General features: G+C 42.9%; 1 protein-coding gene across 1 annotated transcript in view; it reads right to left on the reverse strand.

The window, feature by feature from the left end:
* Positions 1 to 1,277: 1,277 nt before the first annotated feature.
* LOC125332357 (neural-cadherin-like) overlaps positions 1,278 to 19,345 on the reverse strand; it is a 61,384-nt gene continuing 43,316 nt past the window's right edge. The window contains exons 22-33 of the mRNA XM_048317131.1: positions 18,805 to 19,076; positions 17,774 to 17,988; positions 16,646 to 16,773; positions 15,950 to 16,077; positions 14,513 to 14,636; positions 13,773 to 13,953; positions 12,734 to 12,900; positions 11,905 to 12,169; positions 9,405 to 9,585; positions 8,211 to 8,455; positions 6,534 to 6,688; positions 1,278 to 3,576 (exon numbers count right to left, since the gene is read on the reverse strand). Coding sequence (XP_048173088.1) covers positions 3,181 to 3,576; positions 6,534 to 6,688; positions 8,211 to 8,455; positions 9,405 to 9,585; positions 11,905 to 12,169; positions 12,734 to 12,900; positions 13,773 to 13,953; positions 14,513 to 14,636; positions 15,950 to 16,077; positions 16,646 to 16,773; positions 17,774 to 17,988; positions 18,805 to 19,076 — 2,457 coding nt within the window. The 3' untranslated portion in view covers positions 1,278 to 3,180. The remainder of the gene's footprint in view (positions 3,577 to 6,533; positions 6,689 to 8,210; positions 8,456 to 9,404; positions 9,586 to 11,904; positions 12,170 to 12,733; positions 12,901 to 13,772; positions 13,954 to 14,512; positions 14,637 to 15,949; positions 16,078 to 16,645; positions 16,774 to 17,773; positions 17,989 to 18,804; positions 19,077 to 19,345) is intronic.

Here is a 19,345-nt window from a genome sequence, read left to right on the forward strand (position 1 = left end):
GATTCTGGGCTCCAGAGAGCCTCCTCCTCGAAATCCCCAGGAGATAGCCGTGGGTTTTAGCATTTTTGTAATTAAGAAAATGCTCAACTTTCTTCTGCCCACCTAATCCTGCTTCTTTACAGCCCTGTTTTCCCTTCTAAACCTGCTGGTCAGTAGGTCAGACCTAAGGACAATCAGCTTTCCTATGTCTTGGCTCCATGTTATGTACTTGGAATGTTATTTTAACAGGAGAAGACCACAAAGATTAATGTAGTTGACAGACAGATTAAATACTAATATCCACACGATTATTTAAATTTCAGACCTTTACAAACATTTTATGCTAAATAAAATGTTCTTACTACATGTTTAAAGTCTGTAAAGAACATGGAAGAAGATTAATAAAAGTACTAGATTACTGAAAATCCCCCTACCTAGGGACTGAATGGGTTTTTTTATTCAATATTTTTCCTTCCCGTCTGACCCATGGCCCAGCTTGCCATGGAAAGCCAGCTGTTCTCCCTGGGAGCCATGGCAGTGCTGGGATAAGCCCTTCTGTGAGGGCACTGAAATATTTGTGTGTGTCTGTGCAAATGCAGAACAAGTGAGGATATGATTTCAGCAATTGCACAGTAATTAAAAGAGCAGCGTGCAAATTAACACAGATAAATCAAGTGAACTAATTAGTAATCTCTGGAAAGAGGAAGAGTAGGCTTTAATAGGGCATGACAGCTGCAAATGAGTGTGTCCTATTACTGAGATTGTATTGACACAAGTTCCCACAGCAGTTTTGAAATGTTTCCTGCCCTTTTATTCTGTATGTTCTGTACAAGGTGGGGCTCACTGTGAATACAGAGGCAGCTCCCAGGCTCTGGGGGTGTTGCTTTTATGTTTGGTTACAAAGTAGGGCCACAGCTGTAACAGGGAAGGAAGCAGCAGTAGGGCAGCAACATTTGGGAAAAGCACTGAGACATCCGAGCCTCAGCAGCTCTGTGGCTGCTCTGTGACCTGTTTATCCCCAGCAGGTTCCTGGACACCAGTTGTGCTTGTGCTTGTTGTCACTCTCACCCAGGGACCAGTCTACTTCCTCAGGGATGGAGGAAGAGCTTTCACAAGGTCTCGTTCCCCTGGAGAAACCCCAAAGAGTCCTTTGGGTGTGTAACTGGATCCTAAGCCCACCAGCAGAAGCTTTTCAGGCAGCACAGCACCTGTGGAAGCATCTGATCAAAACTAAGAGAAATAATTCAACAGAGTCCACATTTTAGTCATCCTTAAACACAAACAAGGCAGAGACACCCTGGACAGAAGGCTGGTTTATTATTTATATGGTGCCTGAGATAGGCAGGACACTTCACAGGCAAATAAAGACAGTGTTGGCCCCAAGGAGCTTACAGGACAAATTAAATTAAAACCAGCCAAAGCAACAGCATGTCCATAGGTACGGGAAGAACACAAGGTATGTAGACAGAATTACTGCTGTTTCAGGAAGGAATAGACTTTTGTGCATAATATATATTTAATTCATTTTCCATGCCCTGTTTTTGACTGCTGACATCACAGAATCCAGGAGCTGGCACACTGGACTTGCAAACACTGCAGGATGCTTCAGCCAAGGTTTCCTCCCAAGCCAATGTCAGTAAAATTACAAAATCACAGACTCTGTACTGTCTGTGAACCAAAACCATTGGGTGTGGGTAAAAAGGGGATTTAGGTTTTCCAGAGGACAATGCCCACCACCTGCAGTGTGTAACCAGTGGTTAATAGTGCACTGAAGCTTTTCCAGAGTGTGGCACAAATGCACGTGAGAACAAGGTACTGTGTGAACATTTCTCATTTGGGAAGCATGCAAACTGAGCTGGCCTACAGACAGCACTCACCTAGTTACAGGTTTTAATATATGTAAAAAAATAAAAGCCCTCCCAAAACAAGCTACTGATGCAACTGTGAGCAAAGCAGTTTTAATCTGTTACAATACATTGTTTCATGCTTTAATGGAACAAATTATTAGAAACTAGGACATTTATATCATTAGCTCCTAATATATAATGTACATATTAAACATAGTTTACATATTATAATGGATATAATTTACACAGCTTAAAGATTTTGGGTTTGCTACACTGTACTCCGTTTATGTGTACAAATGGTCTCAATTTAAAAAATAAATCAAAATTAATTTAGTGGCACCTTCTCTCTTCCAAATATTGTCAAGTTTAAGAAAAATCCAGCACTGTAGCCGGACATTAAATGGTCTGAAAAAGGGACTGATTAATTTAGAGCATAATATTCCACCCCCTGCTACTGCTGTTAGTTTTTCCATGTTTCTCTGTCCCCAGGTGAGTCCTGCAATATTTCTGTCAAAGGAGATTTAACAAAACATGAGGGACACAATTGTAGATGCAAATAACACAGTTCAGGCTGGTTTAGGCTCAGTTTAGCAGCTCATTAGGAATGAGAGATTATGGTGAACTGTGGTGTTGGCTACTCAAATTCCTGACCAGCCCCCTTTGAGGCATGTAGCCAGAAAACCTGGCCTTTTCCTTAGGAAAAGTAGATAGCTGTAAGCAGCTGGCTTCATGTGTTGTGCCTAAATCCAGTTTCTGCCCTTGTACAAGAGCATAAAGGGATTTCATCACAGTAAAACTGAAGTTCCAATTCATCCATCTGCTTCATTCCTTTACCTGTAGCCCTGCAGTGGCACCTGCACTGTGTTCAGTGAGCAGGGCTGTCAGTGGGCCCAGCTGGGAAACAAGAGGGATGTAATAACACCATGGACTTGATTTACATGAGAAAAAGACAAGGTGGTTTTTTCTTGAAATAACTATTAAAGCACCAGAAACAGCACACCCAGCACGCTTCCCTCGGCTCCAGCACACCTCAGGCCCTGTGCACTGGATCCCTCAGAGTCCTGCATTACTTCAGTGACAAAATACCTGTACTTCTTAACCACTGTATGCAAATGACTGAATACCCCGGCTTTTGTTCTTCCCAGTTAGTATATATCCCAAGATGCAAACGTCCAGGATGTCCCAAGGATTAGCTCCTACTTAGTTTTCAACTAGCTGCCAAGTGTGCCTCAGTGGGAATCTGAATCCCTGTTGTAGCAAGTGAAAAAGACCGGATGGGGGTATTACAGAGCGGCGGTACAAAAAACTCTGCCTCACCTGTGCTTCCAGAACTGAAAACAGCAGCCTTGGGGAGCTACAGGTCTCCTGCTTCTCTGTGCGAGTACAGCTCCCTCAGTTTCTCGAACTTGGGTCCCCACTCGTGGATGTCCTCGCAGGCGCTGCCGTCGCCCAGCCCCGCGGAGCTGAGGGAGCTGAGGGAGCTGAGGCTGCCGGCGCTGGAGCCGGCGCCCTCGGTGCGGAAGACGCGCAGCGAGTCCTGCGGCGCGGCCGGGGCTCGGCGCTCGGCCTCCCTCAGCAGCGCCCACAGGACCCGCCCGAGCTCCGCGGGCCCCGCTGCCGCCCCGGGCTGGGCCCGCCGCGACACGGCCCTCACGGCGCCCTGCCGCTGCCCTGGGAGCTCCTTCTTGTGGAGGGAATAGGCTGGGCTGGCTTGGATAGACACCTGCAGCGCTGCCATGTTGTAGGCGTCCTGCAGGGAGAAATCGGGCACATGGAATTAACACTCTCTGTAGGTCCCAAAAGTGCGCGTTCTGGTGGAAATAAAGAAGGAATGATCCCGAGTCAGTCCGTCTGCTGCCAACACCTGAAGGGTTGGGTGCTCTGCCAACTCTGCCACCTGCAATGCACCTGAGAAAGGCTGTGAGGAGCACCTGTGCAGTCTGTACTGCTGAGGTCAGGGTCAGAATCAAGTCTGATTTCATACCAAAACCTAAATAAACATGACAGAAACTAATCTTTGTTCTGAAATTCAGATCTGAGTGTCTTATCATCACTGGACACTGATACCACGAGCACGGCAGAAGAGGTAAGAAAGGGTATTCACAAACAGCACGTTAAAGAAATCTTTCTGCAGCAGTAGTTCAAAAATCTACCGTGATTTCTGACAGAATTTTACCAGTCTCTGGAATAATGGCTAATTATGTTACATGGCAGTGGCACAATTTTAAAAGCCAAGTAAAACTACCTACTCCCAAAGAAGTCACTGATTCCGTCCCAGCTCAGCCACAGTAAATGCTGTCTGGGAATTGTGCCACAAACTCCGGCACAAAGCTGCCAATGCCAACAGTTAATGGCATTCACTGATCAGAATCTTTGTGCCACCTGCAGTGAAGAAGTCCTGTCCCCCAGCATCCTTCACCTCCCTACAACCCAAAGGCTGTGTCCCTGGACTGGTTTACAGGCCAAAGAAGAATGCTGACAGGTGGTAGGAGACAGAGGTCATTACAGCAAACAAGTAATTATTTGTATTGCTAATACTGTTCATGGGAACAGAAGCCATCAGCGACAGAGGTGTAGAATCAGCACTTCCCAAAAGATTTCTTTAGTTATCCAGCACGTGGCATTGTGCATAACCATGTTGTAAGAGATTAACCGAGGTAATCTCAGTGAGTTTTGCTGAATTTCCCCTGGAGGCAGAGAACGATTTAAATTCCCCAACCTGCAATCAAGAGGCTGCCTAAGTGGCAGGATGGGGGGTTGGAACAGGAGCTGCTTATTCCCATTCCTCCAGCGACTGAGGAGTGTTGGTGATGAACACCAAGACCTACAGCCCAGATCTCTGCCTTAGGCACGTCTAAATTAATGCAAGCTCCAGTCCAGCCCCACTCTGAACATGGATACCAGGAAAATCCATGACAGGAAGCAACTTCTCATAGTATTCAAGTTAAATGGGAGCTTGTTCCAATACAAACTTGAGGATCATCCCTTCACTGAACTGGGTGATATTAAAATTATCCTTCATTGCTACTAATTGTTCATTAAAATGACACATTTCTTCTGATAATAAACCCTTCTTGGTTGGCCATCTACAAACCCAACTCAACCCCTGCCTCTGGGTCCAGAGCTGGCTTTTAACAACATCTGCTGGTCAGTTGAGTTCAGTGTGTACTCAACAATGCACTGACCTGCAATTTTTATGAGCTCCTAATTTCTCTGGGGGAAGGTTTTATTTATTTCAGATGCAGAAACTCCTTCATATGACAACCTCTTGTCCCCATATCCCTACCATACACTAACATTACAAAAATGAAACTCTCTTATTGAAGTGGCCTCATGATCCTTTTGTTGACGTAACATTAGAACACAACTAAGTGGTGTAATTCTAGGTATTTTGGGGACTGGTTTGTTTGGGTTTTTTTTTTAATCAAGACAAACAACTAGGTTTTAGCTTAAAAAGTTTCAGCTGCAATTCCAGCAACTGTTAAATCTGAATAATTTAGGAAGACTGCAAAGAACCCAGAGAGACTTCACTCCAAGCACTGTTTCTTCAGGCAGAGTAACAGCCTCAGATGGAGATCATCAAGTCACTAATTTGATTCCACTGCTTAAAATAAGAAGTGTATTTTAAGAGCTCTCCAAAAGTAATTAAACATGTCATACAGTAACTGTAGATTTCCTCAAAGAGACCTTCTGGGTGTAAAATTGCAAAATATTGCAGAGGAAGTTAATCTGATTAAGGAAAACAGGATTTATAGCTGCCTATGTTATCACATGGGAAATGTCTGTGTTTATTACATTCCCACTAAATCACCAAGAAAATAAGGATACTCTGCAAGTAAGAATATTTTTAAATCACTGGCTTTTTTTGGCTTTTTTTGGCCCATCACACTGGCACCATGACTATTATTACCTCTGCAGAGTCATACCACCCCTTGAATCCATTAAATGAACAGTTGGCAATGAAGTTTCTTGCCTTTTATAAACATAGAAAGCATCTATAGATCAGTAAATAATCTATTAAGAGTACTTGTTTATAATATCCACAGTTTTCCTTCAAAACTCTGCCTTCCACTGACACATGAAAACCTTAGACCAGCCAGCAGGAATGTTAATAACACCTGCTTTGGGTGTAATCTGCTCTACTCTACAAACAGCTTGTGTTCACGGGTGTATTTATCTCCAAAACACAAAAATGCAGAAAGGTTCTTCCACAACCACCACATGCCCCAGGGCTTCAGAGGAGCCAATTCAGCACCTCCCCTTCCCAACACGTGGGGTGTGAACATCTGCTGTTGGGAACAGTCTCTGGAAAAGCCTGGCCATGAGAAACAGTCACACCTGTTTCACACAACAGGCTCTTCCAACCCCTTGGAGCTCCAGCAGAAATCAGCCCTGAGAACCTCAGTGTCTCCTGAACCCCAAAACCAAACCCAGCAGCTGTTAGCTCCCTACTGCTAAACTCACCCTACAGGCTCCTTTCAACATGCACTCAGGATCACTGGCTGTAAGACAAATTAAAAATGGGTAAGCACTTATCTCTGCTTAGGAAATATGCAGCCTCGTGTACAGACCCTTCCAAATAATTAATCTGCCAACTGCAGGGCTGAATCAGCAGAAAAAAGGCTGAGGACAAAGCACAAAGTACATTTTTCTTAGCATGGTGATCCACCAGTCCCCTCTTAATTGTAACGTAACAGTGATCCTTACTTCATCTTGCTCCCCACCCCCTTCTTCATTGTAGTTGAGGATGTTTTCCCTGATGTCCTCCAGATCCTCAGGATGAGCAGAGCCGTGGTAAACGCCTCCACGCACACCCTTGCGTGTCTTCCAGTGGGCCCAGAGGAGGCCGGCACTGAGCAGAGCTGTGGGAACAGAGGAGCAGAGCAGAGGTGATGCAGGCACCAGTAAACCCCAGTGCACAGCAGGGCCAGCACGGCTGCACTCTGGGGTTCTCAGAAAATGTCTGGGGTTTGCACTTTCCAGTGTGGTGAACATCAAACACAGAAAAAAAGCCTTTAAAGAGCATTTTGCAACACCCTTTAAAGCCCAACTCAAAGTTGGTTAAAGACCAAGTGGTGTCTCTGACCTGTCTCTGTCCTGTGGTGGAGTTGAACTTTGTCACAGAAAATGGATTACAGAGGGGGACAAAAAAGTAACAAGATGATGACAGTAACAGACACAATTATACAAAAATGAAACACAAGAAGACACACGACAAAACAGGAAATTACTTTTAGATGTTTTACTAGAAAACAAGATTCAGGCATATTTTGCCTTAGCATTCATTGATTTAAACAATTTTCTTAAATGCTGAAGTGCATTTTACACAACTGACAAGCTTCAACATCAGATACTGAACATTCTATAGAAACTTGTGTGTCACTGTGTTACCAACTCTATGAAAATTGATAAAAGCTCAGAGTAACACCTCAAAGCATTGAATACCATAAATTACGGGTGCAGTGAATTAAGGAAACTAGAATCTCTTACAGAATATCTACATGGAAGCAGTTCTGTGGAGCAGCATCTAAATGACCTTGGGACTGAAACTGAGGTACACACAGGTCCATGCCCTGCACTCCTCTAACATAAAGAGCTATTATCAACCTCAGCTATCTGGGATTCCAAGAGCTGTGATACCACTTAGCTTCCCACAATTTTGCTGCTCACATTTGCATAGCAAACATAGTATCTAGCAGTGTTGGGGAAAACGATGGTATTTCCATACTCTTACAGCAACTTCTGAATGAAACTGCATTAACACTAAAAGCCAGGAGAAAAATCCCATGTCTTTACTCAGGCAAACTTCCATGACATTTGAATAAACAAGAAACATTCCAAGATGTGATCCTTCCTCACTAGTAAGATCCTTCTGGTTTTCCTCTTCTTTTTGAGATCCAATGCCTAAGCCTGAAAATGGCTGAGGAAGCCAAAAGCAGCTGTTTAGGAGCTGGGACACAACTAGCAAGATGCAAAGTCTGCTCCTGCCTGACCAGGGTATTCCTGTCAGACAGGAAGTTTCTCCATGAAAAATCTGTTTCATGCTCTGAAGTATTTTAAACAATGCTTATCTGGTAGTAATTTCTGCTCTTGCTGTTCAATTGCATTTGCTTCCAATTATGCATCTGAACAGTCCCTCAGCAACGAAGTGAAAATGTGAAGAAAACAAAACTGCAGAGACCTTCCATAGCTCACAAATGTTGATTCACTTAGCAATGGATGCACAGAGGGATGAGAAATCAGTGACAGGACCACAGTAAAGGAATGAAGGCGGAGTCGAGTCTCTCCCAGGAGTTTTCAGCAGGACACGAGACGATGACTGCTCAGGACAGGTGGACACGTGAGCTCACCACAGGTAATACAAGACATAGTTGCCATAGCTACCTAAGAGCGCCAGGAAGCAGATGCAGATGGCGAAGAGGGAGGTGAAGCTCAGGCCCGTGTCCTTGTGGAAGATGGCCAGGGTGATCTCACAGTGGCGCCCGGTGTAGCCGTCGGGGCAGTGGCACTGGAAGGCGGTGGGGGACAGCGACACGCAGGTGCCATAGTTGCAGGGCTGCTCGGCGCACGCCGTGTACACGCAGTGCCGGCCTGAGGCGTTCTCCAGGATCATGTGTCCTGCAGGGCAGCTGCTCACACCAAGGCAAAATGGGACCATTAGATTGGGAGGAAACAGCCATGACAGGCAGCACTGAAGATTTTAAAACACACTTTGGTGACACTCTGCACGGTTTCTGAAGCAGCCACTGGGAGTAAGGTACGCGAAATCATTACAGGTTGTAGCTTTTCCCGAGGTAGCCATGCTCCACAACTTCAAACCCGTATGTCTGGGGCTTTCAGAACTCTGGTAGTTCCACTGCCTTCTGCAAGATTATCCTTATCAAAACCAGGTGGGTTGGGGTCTGCAGTTCTGGCTAGGCAGGACAAGCTGTGCTATGTTCTTTGAGTTTCCAGAGTTAGAGAACTCCATTTGTGTGCACAGTGGCAGTCAGGAGTGTGTGCAACATTAAGGTGTTTGTAAGTAAAGTGTACATTTGCACACCACAACCAACAGGAATTAGTGTTGTCCTGACCCCAGCCCCAGCCATACACACAAGAATCTGAGCTTAATGGTGTGGTGTTCCTCAGGCAGCTGGAGGAGCCTGGGAGGGAACAGAGGTAATAGCCTGGGGCTGTGTAAGGAGTCAGACCCTCACAGGAGAAAGCACTGACACTGCACAACACAAGCTTTACAGCACAGCCAGAGAACTGTGCCACTCCAGCTCACACACCCTCCTGTCCTGGTTCCAGGGTTTATAAACATTCTGGATTTGCTGCTTCTCTTTAAATGTTTTCCATTAGACAGGCAGCTGAACTTGCTCCAGAACCCCTGGAGCCAGGCTGATTTAAATCAGCTGAGGGTGGTGCCTGTAAGGACAGAGCAACCTGCTGCTGATGCAGGTGTACAGCTTTGTATGCCACTGTGATTCCAGGGATTTGATGAGGTTTGCCAGGGGCAGCCTTCAAGCTCCACACTTCAACATCCACCCCTTCCCACCTCATTCTGAAAGGTTTTGTGCTTCTATTTTCACCAGTTACCTGCATTCATGCATCATCCACAAATCAATACAAATAAATTCCTGGTTGCAAGGGTTATTCCTACAGGCCTCCGAAGAACAGCCTTCTTTGACACCTTGGGCACTCAATACTGACACCATCTCCTTCCCACGAGTGTCCAGAGGGATTCTGTAGTTGTTAAATCTGACATCCTTCATACATCCTGCAGCAAGGCACAAAGAGACAGTTTTAAAAACCATTCAGCAAGATCATTTCAAGCAGCTGTAAGATTTGGCAGTTTATGCTTAACAAAGGACACAGGCTATCAAAGTTTAAATCCAGGACTGAATCCACTTAAACTTTCATAGCCTTGTCCTTCATTTTTGGACTGAATTTGCTAAAGTTTTATATCAAAATTCCCAGCATTTTCCATGAGAATCAAGTGCTGCTGGCAGGCCTGTGCTGGTTTTGGCTGGGGCAGACTTATTTCTCTTCCCAGGGGCTGGTGTGGGGCTGTGTTTTGGATCTGTGCTGAACACAGGATTGATAATATAGAGATGTTTCTGTTCTTGCTGAGCAGGGCTCACACAGACCCAAGGCTTTTCCTGGCTTTTGTAGGGCCATGCTGGGAAGGAAGGTGGGGATGCATAGGAGGCTTGGAAGGGACACAGCCAGGACAGGTGACCCCAGCTGACCCACGGGATATTCCAGACCATATCACATCATGCACAGGATGCATGCAGTGAGGGGAAGAAGGAGGAAAGGGAGATGTTGGAGTGAATGTGTTTGCCACCCCAGGTAACCATTCCACGGGATGTGGCCCTGCTCTCCTGGAGGTGCTGAACACCTGCCTGTCCATGGGAAGCAGGGAATTCATTCCATGTTTTGCTGTGCTTGCATGCATGGCTTTTGCTTTCCCTATTAAACTGTCTTTATCTCAACCCAGGGATCTTCCAGCTTTTACCCTTCTGATTGTCTCCCTGATTCTGCTGGTAGGGAAGTGAGCGAGAGGCTTTGAGGGGCTGGAGGCTGGATGGGGTTAAACCATGACAGGGCCCCTATTTGCCTGAGTTAAAGTCAGTGGAATATGTACCCCTCCACTGTGATTTCCATCAAAAAGTCCAAATATTGTGGAAAATCTGTTACACGTGGATAACCTGTTCTATTTTTCAATGCACCAGTAAAAATGTGTTTGGCTGATTTTAAATTGTAGCTTACAGCTTAACTTTATAGTGTGAAGAGCAAACCACAAATAATGGGGAAAGAGTCTTCAATCAGAGATAGAAATTTGTACTGAAGATGTGTGACATTAACTTTGTATGCACGAGATGCCTCAGTATGAAAACATATACTTTGATAAATTAAGTACATTTTATGACTTTGAAGTCCTTAAAGTTTCAGCTACATAGCAGCAACATTAATTGTCCTAATTAAAATGATATTCACGCAACCATTTGACTTCTTTATTTACTTAAAAACAAACACTATTACTCCCATAAATAAAAAATTCAAAATATGCTCCCTAATTCACATCATAAACTTTATTTATTGGAATTCTTCTAGTAAAGCAATAGAAAACAATATTTTTCTAAATAATTTGTGATACACTTACATTGTAAATTATTACTCTATTTAATTTTTCTCCAGGCACTTTTGTATTACTCACTGAAGTACTTTTGCCTGGTGAAAACGTGACCAGGTTGTTCTGAATGGATTTACTAGGACCTGGTTAAAGAGGTGAAGGGCATGGGAGAGAGGTGACCTACAGACACCAGGTGCATTTAACCAGCAGCCATGTGTCTTCCTTGACAATAAAAGCTGTGCTGCTGTGCTTTACTTACACTGTGGGTTTAGGCAAAGGCCAAACTTCCAGCTGAGCTCAGAGCAAAGAGCTGCCATGGATATCCCAGACTTAAAATTCTTTATATTTCTCCTTTGTGGAACTACTCAATTTCCAGGCTGGAACTGATTTGCTTTTAACAGACACCATGACCTCATCCATTCAGTTGCTAAAAATTCAGATTTTTAGCTCTAATTCAATAAACCATTTCTAATTTTAGTTAATGCTTTGACTGAGTATAAAATCCAGTAATACAGAGGTAATAAACCAGGATTTGGTGGGTGCTATGCAATTCACATATAAAATGGAAAAATTCCTTTCAGCACAGGAACAGATGTGTTTGGGAAGGAACGAGAGCTACCAAACAGACTGGACAGAACCATTCACTGAACCAGCTCTGTCTATCCAAGGCAGGGAGCCATCCACAGTCCACCCAGGAGAAGCTTCTGGATCTCCAGGTACAAACACTCTGCAGCCAAAGCAAGAGGTGACCATCATTGTTCCAAGTCCAGTAGCCAAGTGCATTTGCTGACAATTATCTGCTGTACCTTCTCCTGGTCAGAACAGCTTATCTGTTCCTGTGGCAAAGTGTCATGCAGGACATCCCTGTACTTTGGGCTCTACATAAACAAGAAAGTTTCCTGAAATATGCCTTCGTTTTTAAAGATCCATATTATGAACAATGAGATCAAGAACTCCTACCTTGAAAACTCTTGTTTTGATTGAATGGGTAGGTGTTTCCAAGGACCAAGCTACTGGGGTCAATGACAATCTCTTTGTATATTCCTGCTGCTTTAGTAATCTCTCTCTTCCCACCTCCTTCGTAAAGGCGAAGAGTAAATTCATTTTCGTTTCTCTCCAGTGTGATGTGATGCCATTCACCATTATCAACGTGGTAGGAGGGAAGGCTTACAGAATAGTCCCCATCACCCAGATTGTATGAGACCACTAAGAGTCCCTGAACAACCTTGTGGATAATTAACAAATAGCAAAAAAAGAAAAGTCATTGCCTGGCATTTTGTATTGGCCTGTAACTTCAATCTTAAAGCATTTGTTTAAATTTAGGGTATGTTTACACTGCACATTTAAGTGTAATATAAAAATACTTCACGTGCTACTGAACTAGGCAACCTAAATATGGTAGCAATATACTCACAGCAATATCTAAGCCAACTGGAGTAATTGATCTCTCTTGCATAAATTAGAACTGCCACAGGCACCTTGCTTCGCAGAGTCTGAACTATGCAGAATTGGCCACATGGTTCAAAAGGACACCAGGTACACACCCTATTCATCCTATACTGTATAGAAACTGTATTTCACTGCAACTGCCATTGAAATCTGACGGGATACCACAGCTGAGTGGTCAATATCTCAAGTAAAGCATCAGACCCACACGTATCCGTAAAACAAATTCCCAAGTCTTGGTCAGCCTAAGTTTTTTGTTCATTTTCCATCTCTTAAGTGAGTGTTTCTCTGAGCTGTCTCTGGCACTGATGTCACAGTGTCTCTGTGTGGGGTGCCCCCTCACCTGCAGGGTGATGTGCTCGTCCTTGCCCCGGGACAGCATGGTGGTGATGACGCTGTCGGGCTGCCGGGTGCGCACCAGGGCCTCGAACAGCGTCCTGCGGGCAGACACACTGATAGGGAGCTGGTAGCGGATGTGGCTGCCTGCCTCAAACATGTACTCCTTGGCCACTGAAGGGGATAGAAACCTTTAAACCATCTCGTGAGGAGAGGGAAGTATCATTATTTCCCTTAATGTCGTAAGAAGAGTTGAAAGTAAAAGGAAACAATTGCAATGCACAGCATGGATCTGTGAGACAGCTTGTCTTTTGGGACATACCCCTGCATTTATTTCCAAGCCAGCTTCCCCAGTCACTCTCTCGCTTCATTTTTCTCTGTAAAGAGGTGTTCTCCCACCCAACTTGATCCTGCTAATGCTCTTCCTTAAAATGCTCACATGGGATGACAGCAGGGAAGCAGCACCTCTGACCAAGACAAGAGACTGCAGACCATGTATTAAGTACCATGATCAAATTTCACAACGTGCTATTTTATAGTTGTCTTTCTGCTGTAAACTTTGGCTCCATGAGAGCTACAGATCCTGCTATTCCCAAAGCACAGCTCCTTAAGCCAGCAGTCTCTTCCTGACGGCAGCAGAGCAGTGATTTCTAGTTCCAGTTGTATGTTTCTAATTCTGCACAGAAAGTGGTACTGGCACACTCATATTTTTTAGGTTATTCGATATTTCTGAAAGTGTAGACAGATGCAAACAACTGTAATAAATTTTTTTTTTCTTAATTTTTTTCTCATGCAGTCATGTCATTATACAGTCATTGCACAAACACCCTCAGGATTAAAGAAATGATCCCATACCAAGAAAGCAATTTCTCAAAGGGAATTAGAAAAGAAATTGTTAACAATCAGAAGCAACTACACTGCAACATGGCTTTACATAATGTAAACATCAGAAATCACCTCAGCAATATTACCTGCAAAGATTTGAAGTTTCCTGTACTGTAAAATTTAGCAGCCTACCAATAATGAAACAGATAAACAGGGTTCACCTTTATCACATCGATAACCGTGGTAGCCCGGCAAACAGTGACATGCAAACGAGCCCCAGTCTCCAAGGCACCTCCCGTGGATACCACAGGAAGAAGATCCCATGGTCTCACAGCTCCCATCCGTCAGGGTGCACCCAGGGAAGCTGTTCAGGGACTCTGCAGGAGACTGAAGGTCATATACCTTCAAGAGAAAATTCATGACACAAAAATATTATTCGAGAAACATTTTATTTTTAAACAGAAATAGATGCACCACTTCACTGTCTGTTCCTCATCTGCATTGCTTAAGTTACTAAGTTTGCTTTCTGACATTCAGACTTCAGCTGATTTTATCAAGAGCATATTCTGCCTTTGAATAAACTCAACTGACTATGAAAGCAAAAAAACCCTAATACTTCCTAACAAAGCAGACAGCTGGCATAAATGTACTGTTATACAATTGCCATTCAGAAGTTCCCTGAATGCATAAAGAAGCTTGGAGAACAGCTGCATGAAGCAGGGGATAAGCAAACACACAGTTCTTGGCTCATTAATACATCTCCTTGTAATGAGAAATAACTTTTCAAGGTAGTTATTCTAATTATCACAGAAAACCCCAGAATTTTCTTCCATCTTTCACTGATGCATGTGGGCATTGAATACATTAATGGAAGCAGAAGTTTCATGTGTAATATAAATCTCCCAAAAATTAAATAACAAAGTTTTCTCCTCTGCTAAAGCAAATGTTACTCTGCTCTTACCTGAGTATCCAAGATGAAATTGCGCAAACAACCAGAAAAATGTTTGTGTAGCAATTGTGGGTAGGAATATGGTAACGACTCTTTCACACCACCCAGTTGGAGAACATGGTTTGCATTCAAATACCTTTAAAAATCATAAAAATAATAAAAATAGATGTGCATCTACCTTCAAACACAGGCAGATAAATAAATACACTGCATTTCCAAATAACACAGACTTTATAACATAACAATAGAATGCAACTACTTTATCTTCTCTCTCTGAAATAAGTCATTGAGGAGATGTTGGCCCTTTAAAATAAAGGGCATTGTTTTAAATGTGACAGTGAAACCTACTGGAAGTTTAATTGTGGGACACTATTTCATTTTGGATATGTTTGTGTTCAAGTCAGAAACATCTGTGATATTCTAGACACCAAATTCTCCTTCAAGTGTTCTGTGTGTGCACTGTCATCCTATGCTGTAGGAATACTACAACAAAGACTATTCTGTGTATGACAAAGGTCAGAAACCTAAAAGTTGGGTCCATGTGGTCTAAAAGGCATGGTAAACATGTCCAGTCTCTGCACTGTCTCCCAATCATCTCTCCAAGCCAAAGAGCTCCATGTATTTTAGTCCTCATACTTTTTTTTCCCCAGTTATCAATTCATTTCTTTTGTATTCACTTTTCCTTACATTTTCCCCCTTTTTTGTGCTCCTCTCATGACGAGGAGAGCTCCATGCAGCTGTGGACAAGGCTTAATCCCAATGCTCATCAGAATGCTTGCTGGGACTATCTATGTCACAGCTCCAATATCTTTGTTAGTACAAAGGTTTCCCTAAAATAAAACCTGAATATTCCTCACTGTAACTTTAGGCCCTGTACAGAAGAGATTGTCTAAATCCTCTTTGTACCATTCTTTTATACACACTGAGACTTATTGTATGTCTCCTCAGTTTTCCCTTCTTTCTGTTAGCTGACCTCAATTCCTTCATTCTTGATTCTTACTCTCAAGGGTGAGCTGATCACAGTCATTTCTCTTCTCTGGACTGTACCCAGTTGCTCCTTGTCCACCCTGCACTGTGGGGCACAAACTGGACCCAGGACTCCAAAGCCAACTGGCCTAAATTCATGAGGTTTTCAAGAGCAGGCTCACAGTGACTTGATGAACAGAGAGAAATTCTCTGGGTGAAGGATGGTACACAGGACCCACAAAAGCTCCAGTAACAGCCACAGTGGTCTGGGGCTGTCACTTAGTACTGCAACACTACTCAGGGGAAGACTGGTTCCTTAAAATTTGTTTAGTGCTTTAAGGTCCAGGCTTGGCCTAGAAGGTCCAAGAAAAGAGGAAATACTTTTTATGCTCCCAGTCATCAATAACTTGGCTTCAATCTAACAGATAAAATGTTCACAGGCCTTGGAACCAACTGCCTGTCAGGGAATCTCCAGGAATGTACCTTGCTCTCCGTGGAACAGACCCAAAGACTTCACAATTTGTGCGATCTTCAGTGGACAACCACCTGCCAACCCCTTCTATCTCCGACACCGCGGCTGCAATGCACCGGTCCAGAGTGAACCGAACATCCTGTGCCAGAACACAGCACTACTCAGGCAACAGTTGCTGCACAATTCAATAAACATGTTATATCAAATTTTGATCTTTTACTTCTTGCATACCATCAAGCAAAAAGGGTTGGGTTTTTCCCTGTTCTGTTTTCCATCTTTCAATAACCAGGAGAGCCAAAATGGAACCATTTAGCAAAAGGAGCTACTTAGCTCTGCACTTTATTTATGCTTCTGAGTATTTTAACCACTTACACAAGACCTGTAACTGCATTTGCAAGTAAATAATTATCTGCTTTTTGTGCATAAGTAATGGATTCTAGTGTCCACATCCTACATGTGCTGCTGCAGAGCTTAAAAAAGGCAAAGAGATTCCTCTGATTCCAGAATATGGATTACAACATCCGTGGATTTGGAATTAACAATGAGGTCTTCCCAAAATTTCTATTACTCATCAAATCTACAAGAACTGTTAGGACAATATATATAATTACCCAGTCTTTTCTTTCTACTGTCCTGTCTCTGCACAAAGAAATGCTATGGGAAATATTAATATCCAGATATAGAAAAAAAAAAATCCAATAACTGACCTGACCATTGGTTCTGACTTCCAGTCGATGCCACTTCTTGTCTGCTACGTTCAGATGACTTGGAAACTGCAGCACCACAAAACCTGAGCCATGGCTCATCTTCAGCACAGGAATGCCACTAGAGAGTTCTAATACAACATGAACAAGAAATTAAATTCAGCTACTTGAATCTTTCTCTTTTGGATATCTCAGCAGTTAGTGACTGTACTGATTTAATGGTTATTGCTAGTCACATACAGGGGGTTCACTACAGAAATAACTAGAGTTACACTCTGTGTCTTCTATTAAGCAGAAGTACTCATTCAGTATATTATTTACTTATATACTTTAGATTATTCCACTTCTCTGTCAAAACACTGAAACTAATTCCTGAGAAGCAACCTGCAATTTTATGATGCTCTAAAACAATTAGTACATCCAGGTTTCTTCCCTCCCATCTTCTACTCAAATTTACAAGAAACTGCAAAGCAAGGCAAAAAAAAGAGGTACGTGATTAACTATCCAACCATATTACCTTTCAATTAATCAGGAAAATATAAAATGCCAACCATACTGTGCATCTTCTATGTTAATTCACAAAAAACAAACACCAGTAACCTTTTAAATGTGTGTCAACATAAAGCACTGAGTTCTGCTTGTGTATGAATCTTCCCACAGTGGCACATGGGGCTGGATTCATCCATCACATCACTGCCTGTTCAAAAAAGTGTGCAAAATTGCCCCAAAACTCAAGACAGTTTAAGTGGATTTCTCCTCTTACCAAACAAGAATGACATGCGACTATGACTGCACTACTCATGTAATACCTATCTTCAAAGCACCTAAATTCCTTTATAGCACTACAGTTTTTCCAGGCAGATTATTTTTTTATATAGATCAATCTGTCTGTTTTGCTTTCCCCTTCATTTCTACAACTCTGTGATGAACCTAAAGCCAGAGGTGCAGGCTACAAAAATAGACATCAAAGGAGAAAGACTTGTTAGGAAATGCTTCAAAATATTTTCAAACCAGAAAATAAGTTACCTCATTAAATGGAAATACAGAATTCATAGTCCAATTATTACACTGGTCACAAGCAATCCATTCCCAAAAGACATTTGATTTTTCCACACACTTTTGCAGAAGTACCTATTGCAATGAAGTTTTCTGTACTCCCAGGTTCTGGATCTGATAAAGGGCCACTATATAGTAAAAGTCCATCTGGAACCACAGTAATAAACTCTAGAGACAGTGAGCTTTCAAAACAAGGTCTGATGGGACGAAACCATGCATAACCATTTCCATGGAAACTGTGCTTAGTCTGCTGGCAGTCTGGTCCATGAAAGGAAGCAGGACAAAGACATCTGAAAGACCATAAACAAAAGAAATAGTCCGAATTCCCCAATGTTCAGCGTTATTTTTTGGTTTTACATGCAGCAAATGCAGAACTAAATCACAGTTTAAAAAATCAGCAAAACAAAGATTTTAGCAGATTCTCAGGGGTGCTTGGCAATTATTAAAATACTCTAAGAGTACAAAGTATTTTTATTCCCTATATTAACTCCCTCAAAAAAAAAAGTATTTTTGAGGCCAAGTTTTTGAGAACAATGAACTTTTTCCCTAAATAAGTAACACAGAACACCAAACATCTATTTATTACAGAGTAAATTAACCTCAGGGAGGTTAATTCCTAGCTGGAATTAATTTCACTAAGAGAATACTGCTGCATGCCAGGTGATGCTATAATAAAGCAAGTTTACTATCTAATGCTTTTTAGGCTCCTTATTACCCACTGTTTGAACTACATTTCACTCCTACATCCCTGCTGCTACCACTGATATTCACCCTTACTATTACTCTCCTGGAAAAGAGAAAAAAAACAGGGCACACATGCCTTCATACTGAATTAGGTGCTCTTAAAAAAAGACACGTGTTAATTATACCACTGTGTGCTCCCCAGGGTTTTGTTACTCATGCACTTTTTGGGACCACAGCCCCATTGGGGTCATCAGGAAAGCCCCTGTTGCCATTAGGTTTACATCCCAGTGCACTTGTGGGGTTTTTTGTTTCTCCTTCAGTCAGAAGTACATTTATGGTTATTTCACACCGGTACCTTGTAAGCACCACTCGGGCCTTTAAAAATAGAAGGGAGACATAATGTGCAGTGCAAGTTTCCTCACCTGTAGCCATTCAAAGTGTCAGTACAAATGCCCCCATTGAGGCAGGGGCTGCGAGGGTAGGAGGAGCAGGGCTGGTGCAGCTGCTCACGGGCGGAGCAGGTGCAGATCCCGTGGGTGGAGGTGGTGAGGGACACAAAGGACACGCTCCCGGTATCCATCACCGTGGGGATGTCGCTCACACTGAGGTGGTTTGTACAGCCCTCACTGCAGCTGGCACTCCTGCACTCGTCAACATCGATCTGGGAAATGTTCAGTTGTAGAGCTGACTGGATCTACGGGAAAAGACAGTTCAACACATCACCACTTTCATCCTAATAACGGCTTTTACCTCAATTCTGAAAAATCGAAGCCATCAGAGACTTAAATGCAGTGTTTTAGTTTCTTGAATATTACTTAGTAACATCCCTGATTACACAGGAAAGCAAAGTAATTTGAAAAATTCAGGAAACATTTAATTAAAAAATTACAGCAGCAGCATTTCCTAAAAACTTAGTCACTGACATGATTGACTGTGAACATGTTGAATCTGTACTGGTCTAAT

The sequence above is a fragment of the Corvus hawaiiensis genome, chromosome 12 (genome assembly GCF_020740725.1).
Source record: "Corvus hawaiiensis isolate bCorHaw1 chromosome 12, bCorHaw1.pri.cur, whole genome shotgun sequence".
In the NCBI taxonomy this organism is placed as follows: Eukaryota; Metazoa; Chordata; class Aves; order Passeriformes; family Corvidae; genus Corvus; species Corvus hawaiiensis.